Below are 24,888 nucleotides of genomic sequence, written 5' to 3'. Positions count from 1 at the left end.
TTCATTTCCATACAAATCCAGTATTGCAGCCACATGCATAGGTACAGGTTTGGATATGATGTTAAGGAGATAGGAGAATTGTAGAATACAGCAGTGCAGCCATCTGTATTTGAACATGTAGCATCTATTAGCAGCTCTTTAAATGCATTATTTTTTAGGATTAGGAAACAGCTTGGGAGATCTGCCCTAAGAACCAAGAAAAAGGGACATCATATTTAAAGAGTTGCCAACTGGTGCTATCTGAGCATCCCTTCACACTCCAACAAATCATTTGCCCCTTTGAATCTGGATTGCTGTATAGTCCCTAGAACAGCATACAATTCGGAGGAAACATATTCAGGAAAATACTACAAATGTCATTCTAGAGTAATGAAAAGGACACAGTACAATCCAAGAGAGGCACAAATTAAAGTAAAAATGTATTTGGGATTTTGAAACATCAGCTAAAGACACTTCTTATTTGTGATACCTCACTGTCCCATCTGAGACTACTTTCAGTTAACAGGAAGTTATTTTGTAACAGGTTAGATCCTTGGTCCATCCAGCATTGTGACAGCAATGATATAGATTCAAGGCAGCGGTCTTGCCTAGCCTTATCTGGAAAAACCCGGGACTGAACCTATACATTCTTGCATGAAAGCATGTGCTCTACAAAATGCCTCTGCTCTGCTGCAGGCATTTTACAGTTCAGAAATATGTTAATTAACGCTGCTGTTGTACCTGCTAACGAATGGCTTTATTACAAGAATTTCAATTATAAGCTACCTTTTTGTCCAAAACAGCTGAAATAGAATCCTTGCAAAGACTTACTAAATTACCGAAGCATTATTGTTTTCTAGACTACAGCCTCTTTCACGAGATCCTTGCTTCATTCCGTTATGGTTCATTAGTTTTATTTGTTGTCATTGTGGTAGAAACTGTGAAACTCTGGGGCAGAAACTATGCATCAAATTTTTAGCTTCTAGTTATATAAATCTATAAACATTTGACAAGTTGTAATTTATTCCTGTATCTTATTTTTTTTTAAAATATATGCATATACAAAGATAATTTATTTAAAAACTGTATTGTTTCTGTGCGTATGTAAGGACAACTTTTATTTTAAAACATGCTTGTTACATTATGTCTATAGATTCCAGAATGCTTGAGGGACAGTTATCCCAAACCTGATCAACCCTGTTATCTTTATGTAATTGGTATGGTCTTAACTACTCCTCTTCCTGATGAGCTGAACTTCAGAAGACGAAAGCTATATCCTCCTGAAGATACCACAAGATGTTTTGGAATACTGACAGCTAAACCTATACCTCAGGTAGTTTAATACGTGCTTGTACTTGCATTTCTCTTTCCTTCCTTTTAAATTTGCTTTGAGATGTTCAAACCAGTGTATCACAGTATAACTTCATGTTCATGGAACACTCTTGCTTACTGTACCTTGTACCTTGTTATAGTTACCTTGTTAACTATTTAAAAAAGACCAATAATATTTATGTTTTGAAACGTGTGAAATACTGAAATAATATAATGATCCAAATCAGTAGTTCAGCTGCTTGTTGCTTTTTCATCTGTAACTGCTTTTGCAATTTATATAGGAATCTTGTGGAATATAGTTATATGCATTCCCTCTCTGTAAAGAAATTGCTCACAGGAAAAAAAGATTTTTTTATATATGACTGACCTTCTAAATCCTATCCTTTCTTATTCTACAGTTGGTACATATGATTAAGCAACACCTTCTATTGCAGAATGCATATTCATGAATTAAACTAAATCAAGATTAATATTTTGAGCCAAACTAAAATATGAGAGCATCATGTTCTTTCTGGCTCCTGTGTATCTTCCAAAGCAAGCATAGTGAGCCTAACTTTGGAGACAATCCAGAAGCTACAGCTGGTACAAAATGGGGTGGCAAGATTGCTGGTGGACATTCCCACCAGGCTATAGTAGGGAACTTTAGGGAGTTCTCTTGCCCAGGAGATTCACATGGCCCCAACATTTCTTTTATTTCAAGACCAACTTAAAGCAATACTATTCCAGCATGCTTTCAGCTCTTAGTTTATTTGGGCACCTATGATTATAAGATTGATGGTTTCTTTGGTTTTTACATTATTGTCCTTGTGTCCCCTACCAGAATAGGTTAGGATTGGAATGGGCTATAAATGATACTAATAAATATTTGTGCTTAGTTATACGTAAATCACATATGCTCCTTAATCCTGGTTTGGATCAAGAAGTTCCTTTCTAAGATTGCATCTTACAAATAGTAAGAACATTGGACAAGAAAAGCAAAAATATAAAGATTGCAGTTGTTGATAATACAGTTTTTTTACGATTTTCTTTTAAGAATTTGTATGAGCGTGTATGCAAGGCTTTTCACAAATATTTGGGTTATAATATTAGCTGCTGTGTGACCTCCATTTGTAGTTCTTGGTTGAATCCATTACATTTTTCTGTCAGTTTTCAGTTTGAATCTGACATTAACATGTTTTGTGTGTGTGTGTGTGTGTGTGTGTGTGTGTTTCCAATCTAGACTTGAATGGCTGTAAATTTATACACCATTATGCTGGTTTGAATGTTAGTTGTACATTAGTAGTTGACAAGAGACACACATTTAGCCAATGTCTTCTTGTAACCATCTTATATTTACTTTGGTTGGTTTGTCTGTTTATCTAGATTCCTCATTTTCCTGTATATACCCGCTCAGGAGAAGTGACTATATCTATTGAGTTAAAGAAATCAAGTTTCACTTTGTCTTTGCAAATGCTTGAGTTAATCACACGACTTCACCAATATATATTCTCTCACATTCTTCGACTTGAAAAACCTGCACTAGAATTCAGACCCACTGATGCTGATTCAGCCTATTGTGTTCTACCTCTTAATGTTGGTGAGAAGAGTGCTGTTATATTTATTAATTAAAGTTACATACAGTTGATGGGATTGATAAGTGCCCAATTGCATTCACAAGTTCTTTCAGTCGTAGAGGGAATGCTTAACACCCTTCAACAACCTTCTGTGTTAGAGCATTTGCAGAAAAATAAAACTGAATTGAACAAATAGGGAGCCATAAACATTTAACAAATAAATGAGTTATGTTACGTTAGTTGTTTTAGACTTTGCACATTTTCTTATAAAAGCAGAAGCTTGAGAACTACTATAGTATATAAACATTAGTCTATAGAACAATATTTCAGGCTGCCTTCTATCCATCTGAAGTATTGATTACCACCAAAAGCCCTGTGATGTTACCAAATTGATATTGACAAAAATTCTTGGTGGTATCTGCCATTTAAAAATATGTGCTAAGAACCTGAAAAAAAATATTTTCCATTTTGAAATTCAAATAAAATCTTTTCTTTTTAAGTTGACGGCTCCAGCACTTTGGACATTGATTTTAAATTTATGGAAAATATTGAGAAATCTGAAGCTCGTACTGGCATTCCCAGTACACAGTATACAAAAGAAACACCTTTTATTTTTAAATTAGAGGATTATCAGGATGCAGTTATCATTCCAAGGTGAGTATTTTCTGAAAATTGAAACAGACATTTGTGTATATTTAAAAGTAGTTATTTTTCCACCTATTAACAGTTTAAATGCAAACATTAGAAGATCCTATAGTGATCAAGTCTGACTGAAAAGAGTTGGATTCTGGATTTCTTGAAAAGATTACATGTCAAAAAAAGCGCATCCCAAATAATGAAGTATTATAGCATTTTTGTTGCTCCTAGCAGTTGCCTAGTATGAAGAATTGCCCATCAGGCGTAGTATGCAAAATGTTTCAAACTAAACTAGTTCACTTTTAAATTGGAAATACCTCCTTTCAAGCTCAAATCAGAGCTGTTGAAGACGATAAACATTTCACACTTGAAATAGGATATTTTAATTTTGAGAGAATTGAAAATGGAAATGTTTTCTATACTGCTATTCACTGGGCTCCCTAATACAAGAGGTGGCTTCTCTAAAAGAGAAAGGAAAGTTGATCACAGATATATGTAGGATGCAAAGTATTTTTTAGAATTTTTGACAACAGTAAAAAGATTGTGATTTCACTAAGAAACTCTAGTGGAAGAAAAATAATAAAACATGGAATATTTTAAGCATAACTTGGAAAAACAGTATAGAAGCTTTTGGGTTAAAAATGGAATAGTGATAAAAGCTAAAATATATTGTTTTACACTTACCTCTTAAACACAGAATGCTTCCTTTTTCTTTGGAAAATTTTCTCCCTTCTTTCAGTAGAAATGCAGTAGCCAAGATCAAAATAACTGTTCAGTTAATTTTGTTCTCCCAAAGAGTACTTTCACCTCCAGTATTAAAAGGAAGGGGATTTCAACAGTATTTTGATATCTGGGAGGGTTTGCAGTAATTCCTACTGGGGCATGTAGCTCATTGTTTTTTGATCTGTAACTATTTTGAAAATGGAATTAAATTATATTTTATTTACTTGTTTGTAGTTACGTCCAATGTCAGGACGTGATAGAAAATTTATTTGGCATAGCGTTTGACATTGGCAGCTAAATAATATCTGTTTCTGTCTAGGTATCGAAATTTTGATCAGCCTCATCGATTCTATGTTGCTGATGTCTACACAGATCTTACACCACTGAGCAAATTTCCTTCACCAGAATATGAAACGTTTGCTGAATATTATAAAACAAAGTATAACCTTGATCTGACCAATCTCAACCAGCCATTGCTGGATGTGGACCACACATCTTCAAGGTAAAGTCAACTTAATAATCTAGTAACCTATGGGAATTTACAAATATTTTTCCTTGTGGTGGTGATGCTATTTTAGACACATTTGATGTTACTTTTTTAAAAATTGTGTTCAGGGGACAATCCTGGGCCAATGCAGTTTCTTGAGGATTTTTTGGATCTCCTCTGTAAGTAAAGAGAGAGAGACATTCACTGTTCCTAAGGCCTCTTACCTTCATTAGTGGAACAATATACTGGCACTCTGATACCAAGCCTATTCTATCAGAGAAGATTAAAAAATGAAATTTGTTGGGAAGGGTGTCTAGATTTGGGGAGGGAGCTGTCCTACCTTTCCTTCCTAGGTCCCTTAACAGGAAAAAGTTTATACTATCTTCCTTTTGGGAGCACAATAAGCAGAAAATATTAAAATAACAACTGGGGACAGTCAAAGGGAGAAAAGAAAACAGAAAAAGTTGCCCTACCTGAATAAGTTGGTTCCTCTACCTTACTTTCTCTCATCTCCCCTCTGAATAGAATTGCTGTACAATATCTGTGTCTCAGAAAGAAAGTATTAATTAACTATATGGTTAGTTTTTTCCTACAGAAAAAATACTCCCAAGTTTTTCTGTTTATGATAAACATGAACAAATTTCAAAAGAAACAAAAATGTCTAGGAGGGGCTAATCTCATCCATACGTCTAACATCTTATAAATCAAGTTTCTTTTTCTTGTTTCCATCTTTCAAGATGGAATACAAATTATTAAAGTAAGCCTTCTAAAGAAGCCTGTTCGTTTTGTTTTAGACTTAATCTTTTGACTCCTCGGCATTTGAATCAGAAGGGGAAAGCTCTTCCATTAAGCAGTGCAGAGAAACGGAAAGCAAAGTGGGAAAGTCTGCAAAATAAGCAGGTAATAGTATATGTTTTGTCAGTAAGCACGTTACTACTATAAAATATGTAAGCTTTTAAAATGAAGTTTTGTTTTGTTTTTTATTAAAGATTCTGGTTCCAGAACTTTGTGCTATACATCCTATTCCAGCATCACTCTGGAGAAAAGCAGTCTGTCTCCCTAGCATCCTTTATCGTCTTCACTGCCTTTTGACAGCCGAGGAACTCAGATCTCAAACAGCTATTGATGCTGGTGTAGGAGTTAAGTCACTTCCTATAGATTTCAGGTATTGAATACATGAACACCAGTCTGGAGTTAGGCCACTTTTAACATGTTCTCAAATAGTTTCTCAATGGATCCATAAATGCCCCATCAGAACTTCGTGTTTTCAACTAACAGAAGGGAAGTTTTTACATTTTACTAGCATATTTTCCAAGAACTAAAATGAAATCTAATGATTTACTTGCCCAAGTTAAATTGGACAAGAAAATAATTAACCTTTCACAACGTTGAACAAACTTTTAAAATTATATTTGCCGAATAATGATAGAGTCTATTTTGTTCATTACTTTTTTGAAATCAATTTTGTTCTCAAGTTTATAGTTGCTGATAATACTATGGCCAACATCCAGAATTCAGTGAGCAGCAGGACTACCATCTTTTAATTCTATTGAACAGTTAATTCTTATTGTCAAGTTGATTTGGATATTGTGAAGTCTAAAAGCAGTTTGCAATGCAGTATAGCTGTAGGGCCATTGGGGAGGGATATATTGAAAATCAGGTATCAGTATTATGGACCTAAGCCTTCTGTACATGTAACAATTAGAAGTTTTTAATTAGATAATTTATTTTTCAGATATCCTAACCTGGACTTTGGGTGGAAAAAATCCATTGACAGCAAATCTTTCATCTCTGCTCCTAATTCCTCTCTAGAGGAGAATGAAAATTATTGTAAGCACAGCGCAATTGTAGTCCCTGAAAATGCTGCACATCAAGGTGCTATTAAAACCTCCTCTGCAGATAAGCATGACCAAATGTCTGTGAACTACAGAGCATTGATAGAGTCACCTAGCAAACTCCAAAAGGATGTCTCAGTAGAACTGGCAACAGCTAATGGTGTTTCTTACAGTAAAAACCTTGCCAATGGCAATTGTGACTTACCTAACAGAGTCATTTGCCAAGAAAATCAGCTAAATTACTGCAGGCAAGAAATACCTGTACAATCAACTACCTCGTATCCTATTCAAAATTTATACAACAGTGAGAACCAGCTCAAGCTCAGCAATGAATGTACTCTGAGTAATAAATATCTTGATGGAAATGCTAACAAATCTACCTCAGATGATTGTCCCAAAATGACAATGACCACCAGTGCTTCAGAAGCTTGCAGATTTTCAGAAGAAAGCATAGATTCTGTAACAAGCCCTTCCAGTGGTTATTCCTCAAAAACCCTTGGTCCGAACCCTGGTCTCATTCTTCAGGCATTGACCCTCTCAAATGCTAGCGATGGATTTAATCTGGAACGGCTTGAAATGCTTGGTGATTCATTTTTAAAGCATGCCATCACTACATACTTGTTTTGCACTTATCCTGATGCTCATGAGGGACGCCTGTCATATATGAGAAGCAAAAAAGTAAGTGGTATATTCATGATTTCTAACTCTGTAAGAGTTTGGGTATGTGTACAAACCAATAAATCCAGGGACATGTTACAGTGTTGGTGGAGTATGTACAGGTAGTTCTTACTTACCAACTGCTTTGTTCAGCAACTGTTGAAAGTTGCAGCAGTGCTGAAAAAAATAGGTTTACAACAGGTCCTCAAACTTGCGGCTGTTGCAGTGTCCCTGTGGTCACATTATCGTGATTTTGGTCGCTTCACAACTAGAGTGCATCTATGACAGTCGCAGCATCCCGTGGTCACGTGATTGCCATTTGCAGCTTCTGACAGGCAAAGTCAGTGTCAAAGCTGGCACAAAGTAGCAATGGATTACAGCTGTGTTTCAAAAAGTTACAAACTTAATAGAGGCAGATTTGGCTATCTGAAGCCTGCTGTTAATTGCACGTTTTGAATTTTTGAATATTTTGATTATGATAAACTTTTTTTTCTTAAAGGTCAGCAATTGTAACTTGTATCGTCTTGGAAAAAAGAAAGGGCTTCCTAGTCGCATGGTAGTGTCTATATTTGATCCTCCCGTGAACTGGCTTCCTCCTGGTTACATAGTAAACCAAGACAAGAGTAATGCAGACAAATGGGAAAAAGATGAAATGGTAAGACTTTTGAAATATTAAATGTTTCAGTTGCAAATGTGTTGTTGCAAGCGAAACAAGAAAATGAGGCCCTTACATATCCGTTTTCCACAAAATATTGCCTACATCTTTTTTATTTCTCTTAAAACATTTCTGTAATAAAAGTAGGGTGAAAGGTAATATTGGAAGACTTATGAAGGAAAATTTATTCAATAATAAAATGAAAATTAGGAAAAATACTCGTGCAAAAAATTTCCTTTGCTCTCTGTTGTGAAAACCGAGATTCTTCCTCCAGAACACTCTACCTTTAAGTGGGAAGGAAGGGAAGGGAAGGGAAGGGAAGGGAGGAATAAAAAAAAGATAGTTCAGTGTTGGAGGTCTGTAGACTGCACCTATCTAGTTTTTACTGAAAATCATAATGGGGTTCTCTTTTTGAAGAAGAGTTGAATCAGATAGTCAAACACAAAATAGCATTTAGGAGCCTCTTCTTCTCATGACCACTAATTCATGTATGACAGTATATGAAAATTCAAATGTTCTCTTCAAAAAGAACAACTCAATTTGAATATACATTGGTATTTTCATATATCTGCCTCATGCAAGAGTTATAGTAGTGTGTTAATATTATTTGCCTGAAAAGAATATGAATCTTAATTTAAGATAATGCCCCCTTAGGAAAAACCCAGTGTATAAACAGGACAGTGCCTAAGTTCCTCATCTTTTAAACTTGAGATTGCCAATTGTAGTTGAAACTGATCCTGGAAATTTATCTCCTCCCCATACCCCATCCTATGTTACAGATAAACTATGATGAGCAATGTGTAGTGTTTGTATAATCTCAAAGAACATTATGAAAAAAATATTTACATCCCCAGCTCCCAACTATTAGTCAAAATGTTATTGGGTGCACTTTAGAAGTTTTTGTTTCTTTCTGTGTTGAAATATAGACTTCCTTGAGGACACATACTCTTTTTGGTGTCCTAAATGAATAAGGTATCTATTTATTCAAAGAAATACTGCAGTCTAGAACAAAACGGTATCAAAATATTAGAGAGCTAGTTTAGCATGGTCCAGTATTCACACAATCAAATTATTAAAACATTGCTTTATCAGTGCTTGAAATAAAAAAACACACAGGTCTTTCTGAACTATATGCAAATTTGAACAATCTGAGCTGTTCATTTCAGATAGCTTAAATGTCTTCAGCATAAGCTCTCCTTTCATTTTCTTCCTAATGTGGTATATTTGATTTTTCATGTATAACATTTCAGAGGTATTTATGAGCAGATAACCTAAGGTAATACCACCTTATCTTCTCAATTATGTCAGACTTCTCAATCATTCATTTTTGTCTGTGTGTTTTCATTCATTTATTTCTGAGATGGATTTATACATATAAAAATCATACTCTCAATACCAGTACAGTGTCTTACAGAACAGTTTTTCTGTCTATCAGTCTGCCTATATAAGAATGTAAGAAGGAATTTATGACTCTAACACTCCTTATTTTATCATCTTTCCTGGCTCTTCAGTTTTTACCGATAGAGTGTCACAAGATACCAGGGTCAGAGTTAGCATAAGAAATACAGGTTGGCTTTTATCACACTAACTTGTAGCTCTTTCTTCTCAGGATCTTTTTGTTCTGTTTTGTGACAAAATGCTTTTTCTGGAGATATATTTGATTTCATACTATTTTCGTGCAAATTGTGTATCTTTGTTATGGAACATTCAAATGCATAGGAAGGAAAATTAATTGATTGGATAATACTGGAATCAGCTGTCCTTTTAGCCCTAGAGTTCTTCAATATCCAGTCCTCAGATTTCTGAGTTCACAGCTGAAGCTGTAATTTAAGAAGACTATTTATTTCAGTGTTATTGTAATGAGGGTTCTATTTATAGTATTTCCAGATAGAACCCAATCTTGATAAAGCTTTGTAATAGTTTGCTGTTTAACTATAGGTTGTTGTATTGCCCTACAGAATCAGAACTTCTGAAATCACAAGTTTGAACTTAGCTTTGTCCTACTTTGTCAGAATATTTGCTGCAAAGATAAATACAATGTATAATGGATTCTTGAAATGCTTATTTGTAGCTCTGTTTAATGCAGATTATTTTAGACCAAGGTCTAATTCTTTTATTACTATGAATTTCTTTATCGTATAATAAATAATATTCTTTGCCAAAATGCTTTATTGCTAGCCTTCTGTTATTTTGTGGGTGGAATAAAACTGAATGATACTGTTGTACTTATTTTTCCCTTGAATTTATATGCAACGGTTACATCAGAAGTCCACAGTGGTCTTTTAGGTTTATAATTGGTATGTCCACTTAAAAAGTCATAAGATTGGTTAGAAAGAATTAATATTTTTTGTGCTTATCCATTTTCTGAAATTTATACTTTTAACTACAAAACCACCAGAGGGCACACCAAAATATTACAATGGAATATTATTGTACAGTAAAACGTTTTAAGTATTGAATAAATGTATACAAAAAGAGGAGTGATTAAAAAATGAAGTTGCTAGCAGTGCTATGTACTGGCCTGAAAGTATAAATGGATAGTTACCCTAATAAAGTTTTGGAAGCAGCAGAATGCCCCAAAAATCTGTATCATGACCAATTTTTAAAAAAACGTATTATCATCACTCTTTATTACTGTCATAGACCAATACAATGGTATTATTCTATGAGATAAACATACCCATGCTTGAAGTATTAAAAACATACAATAAAAAAATATATTAAAAGTCACTAAAATACACTAATTATCTGTCTAACTCTATATGTAAAGTCTAAGGTGTAGCCTATTTTAACTATTTAAGAGTGTAAAATTTTAAGCGTATATTAGATACGAGATATAAAACATGAAAAACTATGTTGCGACTATGCTGTATATATAGATAAGATTATAAAGAGTTTACTATTGTATACAAGACATTATGAAGATTGGTCTCTCTTGGTGTGTCGAATCTTAATTGCTGCAGCGCAGAACCTATCTACCTGCACCATAACTAGATTTTTTGTCTATAAGCAGCAGTTGCGTATGCTCAGGGTCTGTACATCTGGGATGTTTAGCAATCAGTAGTGTAATGAGTTTAATACGAATGTCTTTGTAAAAGGCGCAGTGCAAAAGGACATGGTCTATAGTTTCGACCTCCCCTGAGTCATGTGGACAAAGTCTTGTGGGCAATGGAATTTTTTTTATATTTGCCCTCCAATACTGCAGAAAGGAGAGCGTGGCAGCGAGCTAAGGAAAAGGCTCTCCAATGGGTGGGAATTTCAAGTTCCTCGAGATAGCTAGCAGCAGAAACAATGTATTTTTTATGCACAGGAGACAGGAAAAATGGAACCTTCCCTATGTCTGCTTGCCTAAAAAAAAATAAAGTATTAATATCGGGTGAAGTTAAAAGATATTGCTGCTGAAACCCAATTATTTAAGATGACTAAAAAGTGTAGAAGTCCAAATCTCTTTAAACTGAGTAAATACCTTAATATGACCAATGTAAATACATGGGAAATTATGCACATATAGGTTTCTGATGGGGACGTGTTGGCTCTGCAGGTTTAAACCGCTGAGCTGCTGAGCTTGCCGATCGGAAGGTCGGCGGTTCAAATCTGCGTGACGGGGTGAGCTCCCTTTGCTACTCCCAGCTCCTGCCAACCTAGCAGTTCGAAAACATGCAAATGTGAGTAGATTAATAGGTACCGCTTCGGCGGGCAGGTAATGGCATTCCATTTAGTCATGCTGGCCACATGACCACGGAAGTGTCTATGGACAAATGCCGGCTCTTTGGCTTTGAAATGGAGATGAGCACCACTCCCTAGAGTTGGACACGACTGGACTTAATGTCAAGGGAAACCTTTACCTAGGTTTCTGATAATAATTTTGAAAGGAGTAGAAAATCACACTATTGATACTTCAATAGTTCTAGACAATCTATGTTGTGTTCCATACTTGTGAACGGTATTGGTTACCACACCACAACATTGATACTGTACAGTTGAAAAAGGTGAATAAAGACAATCAAAATTATTAATCATTTCTTCTGTGAGGTGAGATAGTGTTCAAAGGTTTTTAGTTAAAATAAAAAGAACCTCCCTTTTATTAGACTGGAGTCCAGGAGCTTCCAATTAAGTTGAATCATGAGAGATTTGCAGTTGTTTAAAGGAAGTGCTTCTTCATTCTGTAAAGTTATGCATGGCTTTAAAGGAAAATTAGACAAATCAATGACTGCTTTGACACGGTTGCTGTACATTATTTTCAGGATCATTTGTTGAGGGATATGAAATCCAAAATCACAGATTCACAGTGGCAACTAGCTGAAGTTTTATAACTGTTGTAAGCTTTCAGCTTTGTCAGAAGTTTTCATTAGATAAAATGGTTACAAGGTAGGAAGTGAGGTGGTTGTTAAATGACAGTGGAGCACTATAGGTACAGAGTTGTATTCTTAGTTGCAGTGATAGTGCCTCTAGCTGAGCAGATAAGGTCTTATCTGCTACAGGCTACCACTGAGTTGCAAGCTATGTTTTTTCAAAGCTAATTAGGAAGAGGACAAGAAAAATATGTTATTTGTTGTTTATCTCTATTTGATTCCAGTCTTTTTTTTTTTATCTTGGATATATTCAAAGTTCCCTTGATTGTGGGAGAAATACAGAAAAGAAATCAATAGGGCAGTGTTCATATTTACAGTTGGAGATAATTTCATCTTTTATTAGGCATGGGTCATAGGACAGAAAATAAAGTCCCAGCTAAAATAAACTGAAGTCTTCCTTCTCTTTTGTAAATCTCATTGTGAAGCAGTCTCACAATGAGCAACCTCCAAGCCACATAAAAAACCCATACAGATTATGAATAAAATATCCAAAATCACAGATGTGCAGAATGTTGCTATTGCCCTCATACTCCGTTTTTTGGCCTTCCTTAGGTATGTGGTTAGACAGAACCATGGACTAGATAACCTTTCACTCTGCCCTGTGTGTGTGTCTAGACATTAAAGCATACCTAAAACTAGTTAATTAGCCCTTAAAACCCTTTTTTAATAGTAAATTTTATTAGATTTCAAGAGAAGAACAAAAACTACAAAGAAAATACAAAGAAAGAAAAAAAACAAAAAGTGCGGAAACACAAGGGAATTTTTTTTCAAATTTACAAAAAGATGTGGCTTCTGACTTTTAACAGCAAGGATATACAAAAAGTTCCATAATCAATCTCTTACTCTATATTAAACCAAAATGCCACATTATTTCTATAAGTCATTCCACTTTAACACATAATAAAAATCACTAAGTACAGTTACTCCTCCCTCTTATATCAAAATAAAGAAGAAAAAGTTCATATAAACCTCCTAAACACCTTTCTCCCCTCCAAAAGATACAACATATGTAATTATTCCCTTCCTACCACAATTCTATACATTTCTGTCTACAATAAGAATCAAATTAAAAAGCACGTAAGTTGTGAGCTATTATACTTAATAGTATAACAGTTTTAATAATCCCAAACTTAATAAACCCAAAAAACAAAGACAATTCAAAACAGTAATTCCATATCTTTAAAAGGGAATAACATCAATCAGATCCTTAAAGCAAACCAGGTAAGCATTCTTTAACCCTAATACAACAGTTGTAATAATTTTCATCTTAATAAACTGAAAAAACAAAGCCAATTCAATACAGTAAATCCAAACCTTTAAAGGCAAATAGCATCAGTCAAATCCTTAAAGCAAACCAGATTAACATTCTTCAACCCTTATCCCACTTCAGAATAAACCAAAGCAGTTACATATCCCCACAATGTGCACAGAGCTTTCCTCTTTAAAGAATCAAACAGCCCAACTGCCCCCCTCAAAGATTCCAGGTTCATTTCATGGCATTCTACCAGGAGATCGATTTTACTTATAGTTTGCATATTACTCTTTCCCTTAGATTTCTCCAACTCCATTATCCAATCTTCATCCAGCATCTCGATAAAAATCCCAATCTCAGTCTTAAAAAAACCTTTCTATCATTCTTAAATTCCTCAGTTTCATCCACCAGATCCCCAACCTGATGGCACATTTTAGATCTCATATTTTCCACAATGTCTTGGATATCTTGCATAAAAGCTTGATAGAAGTCAGAAGAAATCTGTTTAAAATCCTAGTGAAAGTCAGAAGGAATCTGTTTGAAATCCTCCATGTCTCACGCAATAGATTATGGAACCCCTTAGGAACTTAACCAAATCAAAGATATGGAAGAGTTCCAAAGTGTGTTTATATAGAGTGAGAGTGAGATAACAGACAGTTTTCAAGGGAAAGTGAAAACAGAAAACTGAAGGTTCAAATCAGCCGATTCAACGTGTAGGAAAATGCTAATATCTTCAAATTTAATACAAAAATAATAACAGGAAGACAATTGTTTACTCTCAATCTTTGGAATTTCCTTTGGAAGGAAAACAGAATCCAAAACTTAAAATATTTTTTTTTTAAAAAGTAATCCCAACAATAATGTTAAGCACCAAGAGTACCAGCCTCTGCTCGCTGTGGTACATATACTTTAAAAAAAAATACAAATTGGTGATTTAGAAATGGGGTGGCCAATCTTAGGGTCCCTTTAAGGCTACAGCGTGGCTTGGAAAGTGATGAAGTCACTGCTTCCCAGCTGGCTCTTACCAGTCGAATGCGAAATGCTGTTTGCGATCTTCTGGCTGCAAGCAGCAGTCCGGAGGACAGATGGGATAATTCCAGGTGTTCTGCTTTATCCAGAGAATGTTTCTGGGCTTCAGGAAAACCTGCATGAGCCTGAAAAAAGTTACCACGTCGTCAGCTCTGCATGCTGAACCAGCAGGCACAGCCGTTCAGTCCGCCATTCACACCAAAAGCCAACCCTTAAAACTCATGAACGACCAAAGTCTGGTGAAATGTGTTTTCATATGAGATCACAGAAATCTCAAAACATTTTTTACCATTTTTATTTATTTATTTTGTGCCCACATCTCCTGAGATCTTGTGATGGTATCTGAAAGGGTTGCCAACTTAGAATTTAGGGAGTGCAGATAACTTGTAAGAGTCCAGTTCAGTAATCAAATCTTTTGATATATAGTACTTTTGTCTCAATTAGTCTTGTCTTCATCTTCATCCAGCTAAAACTGTCACCAGTTTAGAATTTTTATTTCCTCCCCAAAGTTGGACATTAGAAATGAGACAAAAGTAAGTGTTGTCTGTATCCTAATGATTCCCAAACCAAAATATTGAGATTATTTTACAACAGTTTTATTTAGATGTTAAATAAAAGTATGAAACTTAATAGCAAACCACGCATTAAAGGCTATGTGGGGAAAAGGTTTGCTCCAAGGTCTACCTTCTAAGAAGAATCAGAACCACTGCAGAAGAATATTTCCCATTGATAGACAACATTAATGTATTTAAATTCTATTTATAGCCATTTTATATGAAATTAAAAAATTTCTGCAAATTTTTCAACATGAAGTTTTATTTTTTCTACTTTTAGACAAAAGAGGGTTTATTGTCTAATGGAAAGCATGATGATTATGATGACGACGAAGATGATTTAATGTGGCGGGTACCCAAGGAGGAAGCTGACTTTGAAGATGACTTTTTGGAATATGATCAGGAGCATATCAAATTTATTGACAATATGTTAATGGGTTCCGGAGCATTTGTGAAGAAAATATCACTGTCCCCATATTCACCTGCTGATAGCAGTTATGAATGGAAAGCACCCAAAAAATCATCTTTAACTAATGTCCAATTTTCATCAGATTTTGATGATTTTGACTACAGCTCATGGGACGCAATGTGCTACTTAGATCCTAGCAAAGCGGTTGAAGAAGATGATTTTGTTGTAGGTTTCTGGAATCCATCAGAGGAAAACTGTGGTATTGATGCTGGAAAACAATCTATCTCATATGATTTGCATACAGAACAGTGCATTGCTGACAAAAGTATTGCAGACTGTGTAGAAGCCCTTTTGGGATGTTATCTGACCAGCTGTGGGGAAAGAGCAGCCCAGCTTTTCCTCTGTTCGTTGGGTCTGAAAGTGCTTCCAGTTATTAAAAAAACTGATTGGGACAGTGTTCTGTACTCTTACAGAGACCATTTTAACAGCCAACAGAAGCATTCTTCAGCAAACTGCATTTCTGCCTCTTTAGCTAATCAAGAATCTTCTCTCTATAAAGACTTAGTATATGGTTGTTTAAAGATTCCTCCAAGATGTATGTTTGATCATCCAGACGCTGAGAGAACTTTAAATCACCTTATATCAGGCTTTGAAAACTTTGAGAAGAAGATTAACTACAGTTTTAAGAACAAGGCTTATCTACTCCAGGCATTTACTCATGCCTCGTATCATTACAACACCATTACTGGTGAGTCACATAAAATATCTCCTTTTCTCTAAGCTTGTGTACTTGAAGGAATAGAAATCATTTGAAAGAGATGTTAATTGTATTGTATCATTATATATTTCTCTCCAATCCCTCAATCCTTATTTATTAAGATTGTTACCAGCGGTTAGAATTTCTGGGAGATGCAATTTTGGACTACCTCATAACTAAGCACCTTTACGAAGACCCACGACAACACTCTCCAGGAGTTCTAACAGACCTGCGATCGGCTCTCGTTAACAACACCATCTTTGCCTCATTGGCTGTAAAATACGACTACCACAAATATTTCAAAGCTGTCTCTCCTGAGCTTTTTCATGTTATTGATGATTTTGTACAGTTTCAGATGGAAAAGAATGAAATGCAAGGAATGGATTCTGAGGTTAGTGGCAACAAATCCTAATAATTTTGATGTTGAGTATCATTAAAAAACACCCAGCACAGGACATGATGAATAGCAAGATTGAAGTAGTCAACCTTCTGTAATTCAAGGTTGTATCATTTGCAGTATATATTTACAAATTACATGATTATGTATTCAAATACAATTATACATACACAAACTCTTCCACAAATCATAAAAAAGATAATCTCTCACATGCATACAAATGCCCCTTCCCTTGCAAAAAACAAAAGAATTTTATTTCCAAAGACAACAGAAAATTAAGCTACTCTTTCATTGGGAGGAGAAAGCAACTCTGAGGCTTGGATTCTACCCATGAGAAGAAGGCAAATTTGCTAAAATTTTGCTTCCCTTCCCCACTGCTGTTGCTTCCTCTCTATCCTGTCCCACCTAGCAGCATTTTCAGTAGTGATGCTAATAGTGCTACTGCCCTAACTCTCCTTCCCCCAGAGCTCCCTAGATCTGTGCCAGCTGGTCACCCAACCAGTTCCATCACAGTCAGGCAAACTTGAATACAGTCCAATTGTATTTTTAATATAAGCTTTGCAACAGCTTTTATTGAGGGACTGTTTTTGGTGACTTTTAGCTCCGAAGATCTGAAGAAGATGAAGAAAAAGAAGAAGACATAGAAGTACCAAAGGCTATGGGAGATATATTTGAGTCCCTTGCTGGTGCAATTTACATGGATAGTGGAATGTCTCTGGAAATGGTTTGGCAAGTGTACTATCCAATGATGAGGCCATTAATAGGTAATGTAATTGTTCTCAGAAAAAGGGTTCTGTAATTTATTACTTTGATAGGGGGGTTACAAATTTCTATGTATTTTTATCATAGAAAAATTCTCTGCAAATGTGCCCCGTTCGCCAGTAAGAGAGCTTTTGGAGATGGAGCCAGAGACAGCTAAATTTAGGTAAGAATTCATGTCTTCCGTATTTATATAAATGAAGGATTCCTGCCCTGGGCAGGAGGTTGGACTATTAGACCTCCAAGATCCCCTCCAACACCCTGGTTCTATGATTCTAAGTATAAATTGATTCCATTCAAAAGTAGGTAGACATGGGTTTTCTTTCCCTATGTACCATTAGATATCAGTTTATATGCACAACTTAACTATGTACAAACACACATGAAAGTTTTTTTCCTGATTTTTTCCAACGAACAACTCTTCTCAGCTCTGATTAGTAATATTTATTAAAAAGAAAGTTAAGGTTACAACACAAGAATTCCAGTGAGAATTTAGGTAATTTAAGGAGGGTTTTGGGGTTTTTTTGTTTTTGTACTTTTTCCATGTAAAGGGAAGGAGGCTTGTGAAGATGGGATAAGCTGCACCTGTTGGTATTTTTAAGCGGTTACTAGACTTCCTATCAATGTGAGAACCAGCTCTAATGCTTGCAACTTTATCTCTACCACCCATGAACATCACAATAGCAAAAATGTGTTGCTCTAGCTACTGTTTCTTCCTGTGTGTTTGATAATATGACTGCACAGCTTGGCAAATAAAGCAACATAACTTTTCCATTTAGTAACATGAAAGGTCAACAGCATTGGAATGCTATCTATTAATGCATATCCACAGTGCACATTTTTACATTTTACATTAACCAGCCTGAAAAGGAAAGAAGATGAACAAGAACACAATAACTACCTATGAAAGTTAATTTCTTGGAGAAAAAAATAATACAAATAGTAAATCTGCATACATATTCTAGAGGTGATGGACTCGTCCCTGGGGGAGCTGGGGGTGTTGACCGACAGGAAGCTCTGGCGTGGGCTGGTCCATGAAGTCACCCAGAGTCGGAAGCAACTGAACGAATAAACAACAACAAATCTGCATACAGTGTAGACAGCAATCTTTTTTTTATATCCACAATGATTCTTCTATAAGTGCTTAACTTCTTTTCCTCATCCCTGCATGTTTTCCTTCAACATTGTTTCATTGGCTACTGCACTCTCCAAGTATCCATGACTGGAGATTTTTTTAAAAAAAGCTAACAAATGGAATCTTGGAATATTTAAAGTAATGTGGAATGAAAGGAGATGTATAGATATGAGCTCAAGACAAATTTCAGAACACAGGTATGGAATACTCAAAATAGTAACTCTGCTCAAGTTTCAATAAAGCTCGGTTTTCCGTAAATTACTCTCTAACGTTAATGGGTTTACCTGGTTATCATATTGTTACCAAGAAGACTACCTGAATGTATCTGTGTATTTACCAGGAGTTGAGCTCAACTCAGGGGAATATTTAACAGTACTGTATTGTTACTCTTTCGAATTAATTTCATTTTTTCTATTTTCATTGTAATTTGATTTTTTTTCTTTCCCCCTACAATTCATGTAGTCCTGCCGAAAGAACTTATGATGGAAAGGTCAGAGTAACAGTGGAAGTTGTAGGGAAGGGAAAGTTCAAAGGTGTTGGAAGAAGCTATCGGATTGCCAAATCAGCAGCAGCAAGAAGAGCTCTACGAAGCCTCAAAGCAAATCAACCTCAGGTTCCGAATAGCTGAGACCCCTTGTTAAAAACAAATACACCATAAAGAGAAATTTTAAAAAAAATATATGTTGGGAGGAACAAGCTGAAGACAGCAATTAAAGTTTGGTAATAAAGTAGTTAACAACCTTAACATGTATACATAATTTTGGAACTAATTGTAGTTATAGGTTTTTTTGCGCAAACACAATCTTGTCTTCTTTCCTCACTTCTGCTTTGTTTAATCACAAGAGTGCTTTAATGATATTTAGCAAGTGTTCAAAACAGTTGTCAGGTTCTTTGGTTTACTTTTTCACTACAGTACAGCTTTGCTTTGCTTAAAGGCCAGGGAGCTTATGTCTCTTGTGAGATAATTATCTGTATCTCTACTTCTATCTAGATACATGGATATATCTTGAAATTCCTTTAATCTGTGCACTAGTGCCAGTCACAAAACAGTTCTAAACTGTGCTGGATAATATGGTGTAAGAATAAGTGTGCCAGTATTGTCCTTGTTCTTTCCATGTCATCTTTGCATTAAGATGGCATTCCCAATCATTATTGCACTTATTTGTTAGGGACAGGTTTTTAATTGAAATGTCTTGCATCCAATAGAATTTTAAATTGATGCCACATAGTCTTGCATTAAAGGTTCTTGCCTTAAAAGTACATATGCCCTCAAAATTAAAAACATTCATTTTTTAATCTCTTTGGGACAAACTGTATTATATTCCCTCCACTTTTAGAATGCATTTTGCAATGATAAATCTCTGTATTTACAGTACTTGTTAGTTTAGCTGTGACTTAACTTATTACGCAACTGTAATAGAATTGTATTCATATATATGTAGTGAGGTTATTTTTAACATTTCAAAGGAAATTATTAGTACAGAGTTTATTTGATATTGCAAAGAAAATGTTTCTTCTTAATTTCCATTAAGAAACCAAGAGTCTAGACTGAGCAATGTCCATTACTCTTGTGGAACTTCCCTTCAGTTCAAGGGGCTTGTGCAGGAGAGTTTCTTGGTGGATTATTGCCATAGGTTACTGGAACTTAGTAATGATAACTGCACAGTGTGAACTGTTGCATTTTTTAAAAAGAAAAAAAAAAGAACTTTTGACATATCGCACCTAAAATATGCTGCAGTTTTTTTTTATTGGATACCTATTTAACAAACAGAGCACCTTTACACCTTTAAAAGCAATTTCCACATAATTCTTACTGTACTTTTCAGAGTTGCATGCATATTTCACCTACCAAAGCTGTGCTGTTAAAATGCCATGGAAGTTGTCGAGTGAGAGAAACTGCCATACTTTTGATACATCTGTGACTTAGGTTCTTTAATGTAGAGTGACTAGATCATTATTGTTGTTTAAGTTGATATGAAATCGTAAATTGTTAGGCTATGCCTCAATTTCTTTATGCATTTGTAGGCACCCTTCACTTAAATACCTCAGTTCTTTGTTCTTTTTATGTCTTTTTTCTCCTTTTTGCATGCATTGTTTTTGTTTGTTTGTTTTTGGTGCTATGTGTATGTATTATGCTTGAAATTTTAATTTTTGCACTGTAACTATAATACCTCTTAATTTACCTTTATAAAAAGCTGTGGGTCATCTTGCACTCCCACCAATATCAATAGAGGTTTGCTGCAATTTTACCCCTGTTAATTATGCTTGAAGTTGAGAGAACTGAGCAAAGTTTTTAATGTTTTCCAGCACAGTGGTTTACTCTTGATACTATTTTAAGTGCTAAATTACAGATAATCCTGTTCTCTGCTTTTAAAGACCCCCTTCCACCCCACAAGCATATTCATTCAAACTGTAAAGAGGAAAACCATCTGGCTTATCTTCGTAAAGAATAGAACTTAGTGACAAAATAGTTAAGTTAAAATTTCAGGATTTAATTTTGAATGACAGATACCCTGTTTAAATTCATAATAATGAATCAAAATAATATTTGTGTGGGGCTTAATTCAGTGAGAGAATAAAATGCATGGAACTGCACATGCAATTGAATTTTTTGTGTGTGTCCAGCACAACCATTTCAGACAGATGAGGAAGTAATTTTCTCTTTCAGCTTTAAATTAGTCTGTTCTTCATTTCAGCATGAGTGGTTACCATTAATTTTTTTTAAAAAATTAGAAACTGCGACATACATAGAGCTCTCTCCATATACATAAAGAGAGTGTGTGTGTGTGTGTGTGTTTTGGATTGCAGATATTTGTGACAGCATTAAAAAAAAGACTTTAATCCCCCTCAGCCACCAACTCTAGTTGGTTGCATCCATATTTCAATGGAAGGGGGGGGCATATAAGCCCTCTTTATGGAACAGTTAGACTGTAAAGGTAATTTCAGGATAAATACTGTTAAATTCACAGTGGTGGCTCAAAGTAAACATCTTGTAACACTAGTAAATAATTGTTAATAAAGTGATTTTCTTTTCTCTGCTGATAGCCAGATTAGCCTTTAAAAATATTCATACAATTTTTAAAAAAGAGTATGTGTTATCCCAATCACATATATAAAGTTGTGTAGTTTTATAAAATGCCATACCTAAAATACAATCCAAATATATTCAATAAACACATTTCATATTTGAATAATTTCAAAGAATAGGATATTGCATGATGGCAGTTGAAGAGTCTGATCATTAGATTCCCTGGTCTAAATTATTCAGTGCCTCCACAGTGCATCAAGCCACGTAATTGAAAATACTGAGTAGGGACCAATTATAATTCTAGGTCCTGCTGCTGTGTGTGTCTGTGTATAATATCACAATGTCTTTGTTCTATCATTTAGTTCAAGTATTTCATAAAGCAATTAGAATGCACAAATATAACACAAAATCCACATATAAAATTTTGATCTTGTGTGACCCTTTTTCCTTTTCTAGAAAATACAACTGGGTATTTTGGCGTATTTTTGAAACCTAAATTTGAAAATTAGGGTCTAAATCTTTGGATACACCACAAGCATGAGATGAAAGGGACTGTTGCAAACCTGCCTTCAAATTGTATAACACAGATTCCTCATGTAGACAACTGAGGGGTTAATGGCATAAACCTATTTTCAGATGTTTGTCTGTATGTTAAACTGTCCTGCTTACAGTCCTCCTAACTATGCTGCATTTTTAATTTTTATTACGGCTTTGTTTTGTGCTATTCAGTTCATGTAGCACAAATAATCATTGCACTTGGTACCATGCTTTACCTCATTTCAAGGAGAAATACCCTTAAAAGAGAAAATATGGTTTGGGGCTTGCTGCTGCTTTGGTTTACTGAATTTGAATAAGACCACTAAAGTGTTTGCAGTATATCAGTTAACTTGCACAAATGATAAAGGCCATTTGCTGTTGTTTTCCTATGGCATGTTACTATATTTGTTTCATTTAAATGACTATTGAAAAATTTCTGGGGAGCCCTTTGTATGATTAGAAGATACTTCCTCAAGTACATGCTCCTCCATTTTAAGAGTTTTCTTTCAGTTGCAGCTAGTGATGCTTTATCCCATAGTTTTTGGAAGAGTTTCTCAACTCCACAGGAATATATATTTCAGTGAATACCAGAGGCTGCAACAGGAAGGAGTTGAGAGGAGTGCCATTGCATGAGTAGAATCTTGCTAAGTGCTTCCCTCAATCTTATCACTTATCTTTTTCTTTCTTGTACCACATTTTTATTTTTGATGAAATGGTTGAATTGTTAAATTTAACTTTGATTTCCTCCCCTTGATGTAAATTCACTTGTCTACATGATGGTCACTTACATTTCTCCTTCATTTTGGATGTGAAAGGATCTGATTTTTATAAAAGCTCTTGTAACTATAGGCTCTGTTCAACTCTAAACAGGCCCACATCTATAAGTGATATAAATTAATAGCCAAGGCCTTTTCAAATTGGAAGTTATTTGATCATACTAGAGCCATGCACTGTTCTTCTGTATTCTTCCATGAATGTAGTAGAATTAGTTGTATGTGACTAATGAACACAAGGTTGAATCAAGGATGGTATTAGGGTATTGATGGCAAATTTCATATTCAGTAAGGAAAGATGTGATAATATTTATATAGTGTTTCTTTAAACCTTTATAATTTACAGGTATGAAACATAACTGAAACTTAACAGCATTCACCAGCAGAAGTCTGATAACAGATCTCCATGGGGTCAGTGTAGAATACAAAACAGTAGCCACAATGTCTTTGAAGAATAATTCTGCATATATCTGTTTGTCTCTAAGTCTGCTTACGGTTCCCTCTACTTGTTTGTATTTTATAATTTGGATAACCATAGACTGTTTAAACTGATGTCATTTATATAACTGGTTTACTACAAAAGGAAGTTATCTGGAGAAACAGAAGTTGAAAAAAGTTGAATATTGCAGGCTTTTTAATTGTAAATAGTTTGACTTTAAAGATGGTTAAAATCAAGTAGAATGAATAACATAATTTTATGGACAATAAAAGATTCCCATCACATGCTGCAGCTGTCTTAAGGGACATAAAATGTAATTCATTCATACTGTAATCATGCTGCAGAAATTTGCAGTCTGCACCTTATGGATCACAGTTACCTTTAATACTTTTTTTTTTGTAAAATTGTAGCTGAATCTATCCCCAATAAAGTTATGTTCTGTTCATTCTTGTGTTTTGTTTTCTGTATTTAACACTAAAATGCATATGTTGCATGAATATATCAAATTGGATTATTGCTGATTACACTATCCTTGCTTTAAGAACTTAGTATGCACAATTTTTTGGAAGCTTCTGATTTCAAACATACATTTGGACAATAAATAGTATATGAAATCTTTATCTCTACCCAGGCACTGTTGAGTCTCCTTCCTAAATTATAGTAAGATAGGCCACTCACACAGGTGGTTCAATAAGTCTTCTCCACAAGACACTTTGATTTACTTTACCTTGACTGGTAGGAGACGAAAGCACTAACAAGAAGGTTTTGGCTTGAGTCAGTAAAGCTCTAAGCCTTAATTCTACCCCAGAATTTTTCTGCTAATGAGTAGTCTGATTTGGAAGCAAGATAATTGAGCTGATAACTCTTGGTAAACCTTTCTGTCTAAATAGCAGTGAAAGACTGGTCTCCAAAAATTATCATTTGCCACTAAAAGATAGAAAATGATAAAAGATGAAAATCCTGAGTGTCGTGTACCTTAATCAGTATGCTATCATACCCCTTTTCCAGCAAAGCAATTTTTTCTCTAGTGGGCCATCTCAACTCACAAAGCATCTTTGTAAAAGATACTTCTACTTGCTATAACGATCAGAACTTCTCCCCATGTGGGAATGAGAATGCAAAGTGTCAGAGACATTTCTTGGTCTGCCTTACCCTATCTTTCCCATCAGCAATTACTGGAGTCCTTTAATTAGCTATGCCAGAGCTTTTGTATGCAATGAAGCTGTACTGCCAACCCTGGGTCCATTTCAGTATGAATAAATAGTTCTTGCTTCAATTCTCTGGTGTTCCAAGTGGCTTGAAACAAGCCATAAAACTCTATTCATGTATTTTTATATACAGGAGAGAGTATACACTTTTATAAAAAGATGCACAGATTTTAAAAAATGCAATTCCATTCACCGTAGGTAATGAATACTGACTTCGTGCATTCTGAATTTAACTGTGACTCCATTGAAATACCACAGAGCTTGGTTATGACACATGTTTATGACTTGCCTTTGTGATTCTTTTTTATATAAAATTACAACTGCTTACAGGAAGAAGTGATGCTGGATTTGTACCCTGTCATTGAATGTTAAAATGTTTTCAGTGGTATTTTCTCAATGGTA

General features: G+C 35.0%; 1 protein-coding gene across 1 annotated transcript in view; it reads left to right on the top strand.

Moving 5' to 3' along the window:
• Nucleotides 1-23,723, top strand: part of DICER1 (dicer 1, ribonuclease III) — a 50,805-nt gene extending 27,082 nt beyond the window's left edge. The window contains 13 exon segments of the mRNA XM_063290283.1: nucleotides 1,133-1,312; nucleotides 2,674-2,887; nucleotides 3,365-3,518; nucleotides 4,543-4,725; nucleotides 5,505-5,610; nucleotides 5,700-5,875; nucleotides 6,446-7,223; nucleotides 7,702-7,857; nucleotides 15,325-16,201; nucleotides 16,333-16,601; nucleotides 17,209-17,371; nucleotides 17,457-17,532; nucleotides 18,964-23,723. Of these exon segments, the coding sequence (XP_063146353.1) occupies nucleotides 1,133-1,312; nucleotides 2,674-2,887; nucleotides 3,365-3,518; nucleotides 4,543-4,725; nucleotides 5,505-5,610; nucleotides 5,700-5,875; nucleotides 6,446-7,223; nucleotides 7,702-7,857; nucleotides 15,325-16,201; nucleotides 16,333-16,601; nucleotides 17,209-17,371; nucleotides 17,457-17,532; nucleotides 18,964-19,129 (3,498 nt within the window). The 3' untranslated portion in view covers nucleotides 19,130-23,723.
• The last annotated feature ends 1,165 nt before the right edge of the window (nucleotides 23,724-24,888 follow it).

This window comes from Candoia aspera, chromosome 1 (genome assembly GCF_035149785.1).
Source record: "Candoia aspera isolate rCanAsp1 chromosome 1, rCanAsp1.hap2, whole genome shotgun sequence".
NCBI classification, from domain to species: Eukaryota; Metazoa; Chordata; class Lepidosauria; order Squamata; family Boidae; genus Candoia; species Candoia aspera.
This window is presented reverse-complemented; position numbering and strand designations above follow the sequence as displayed.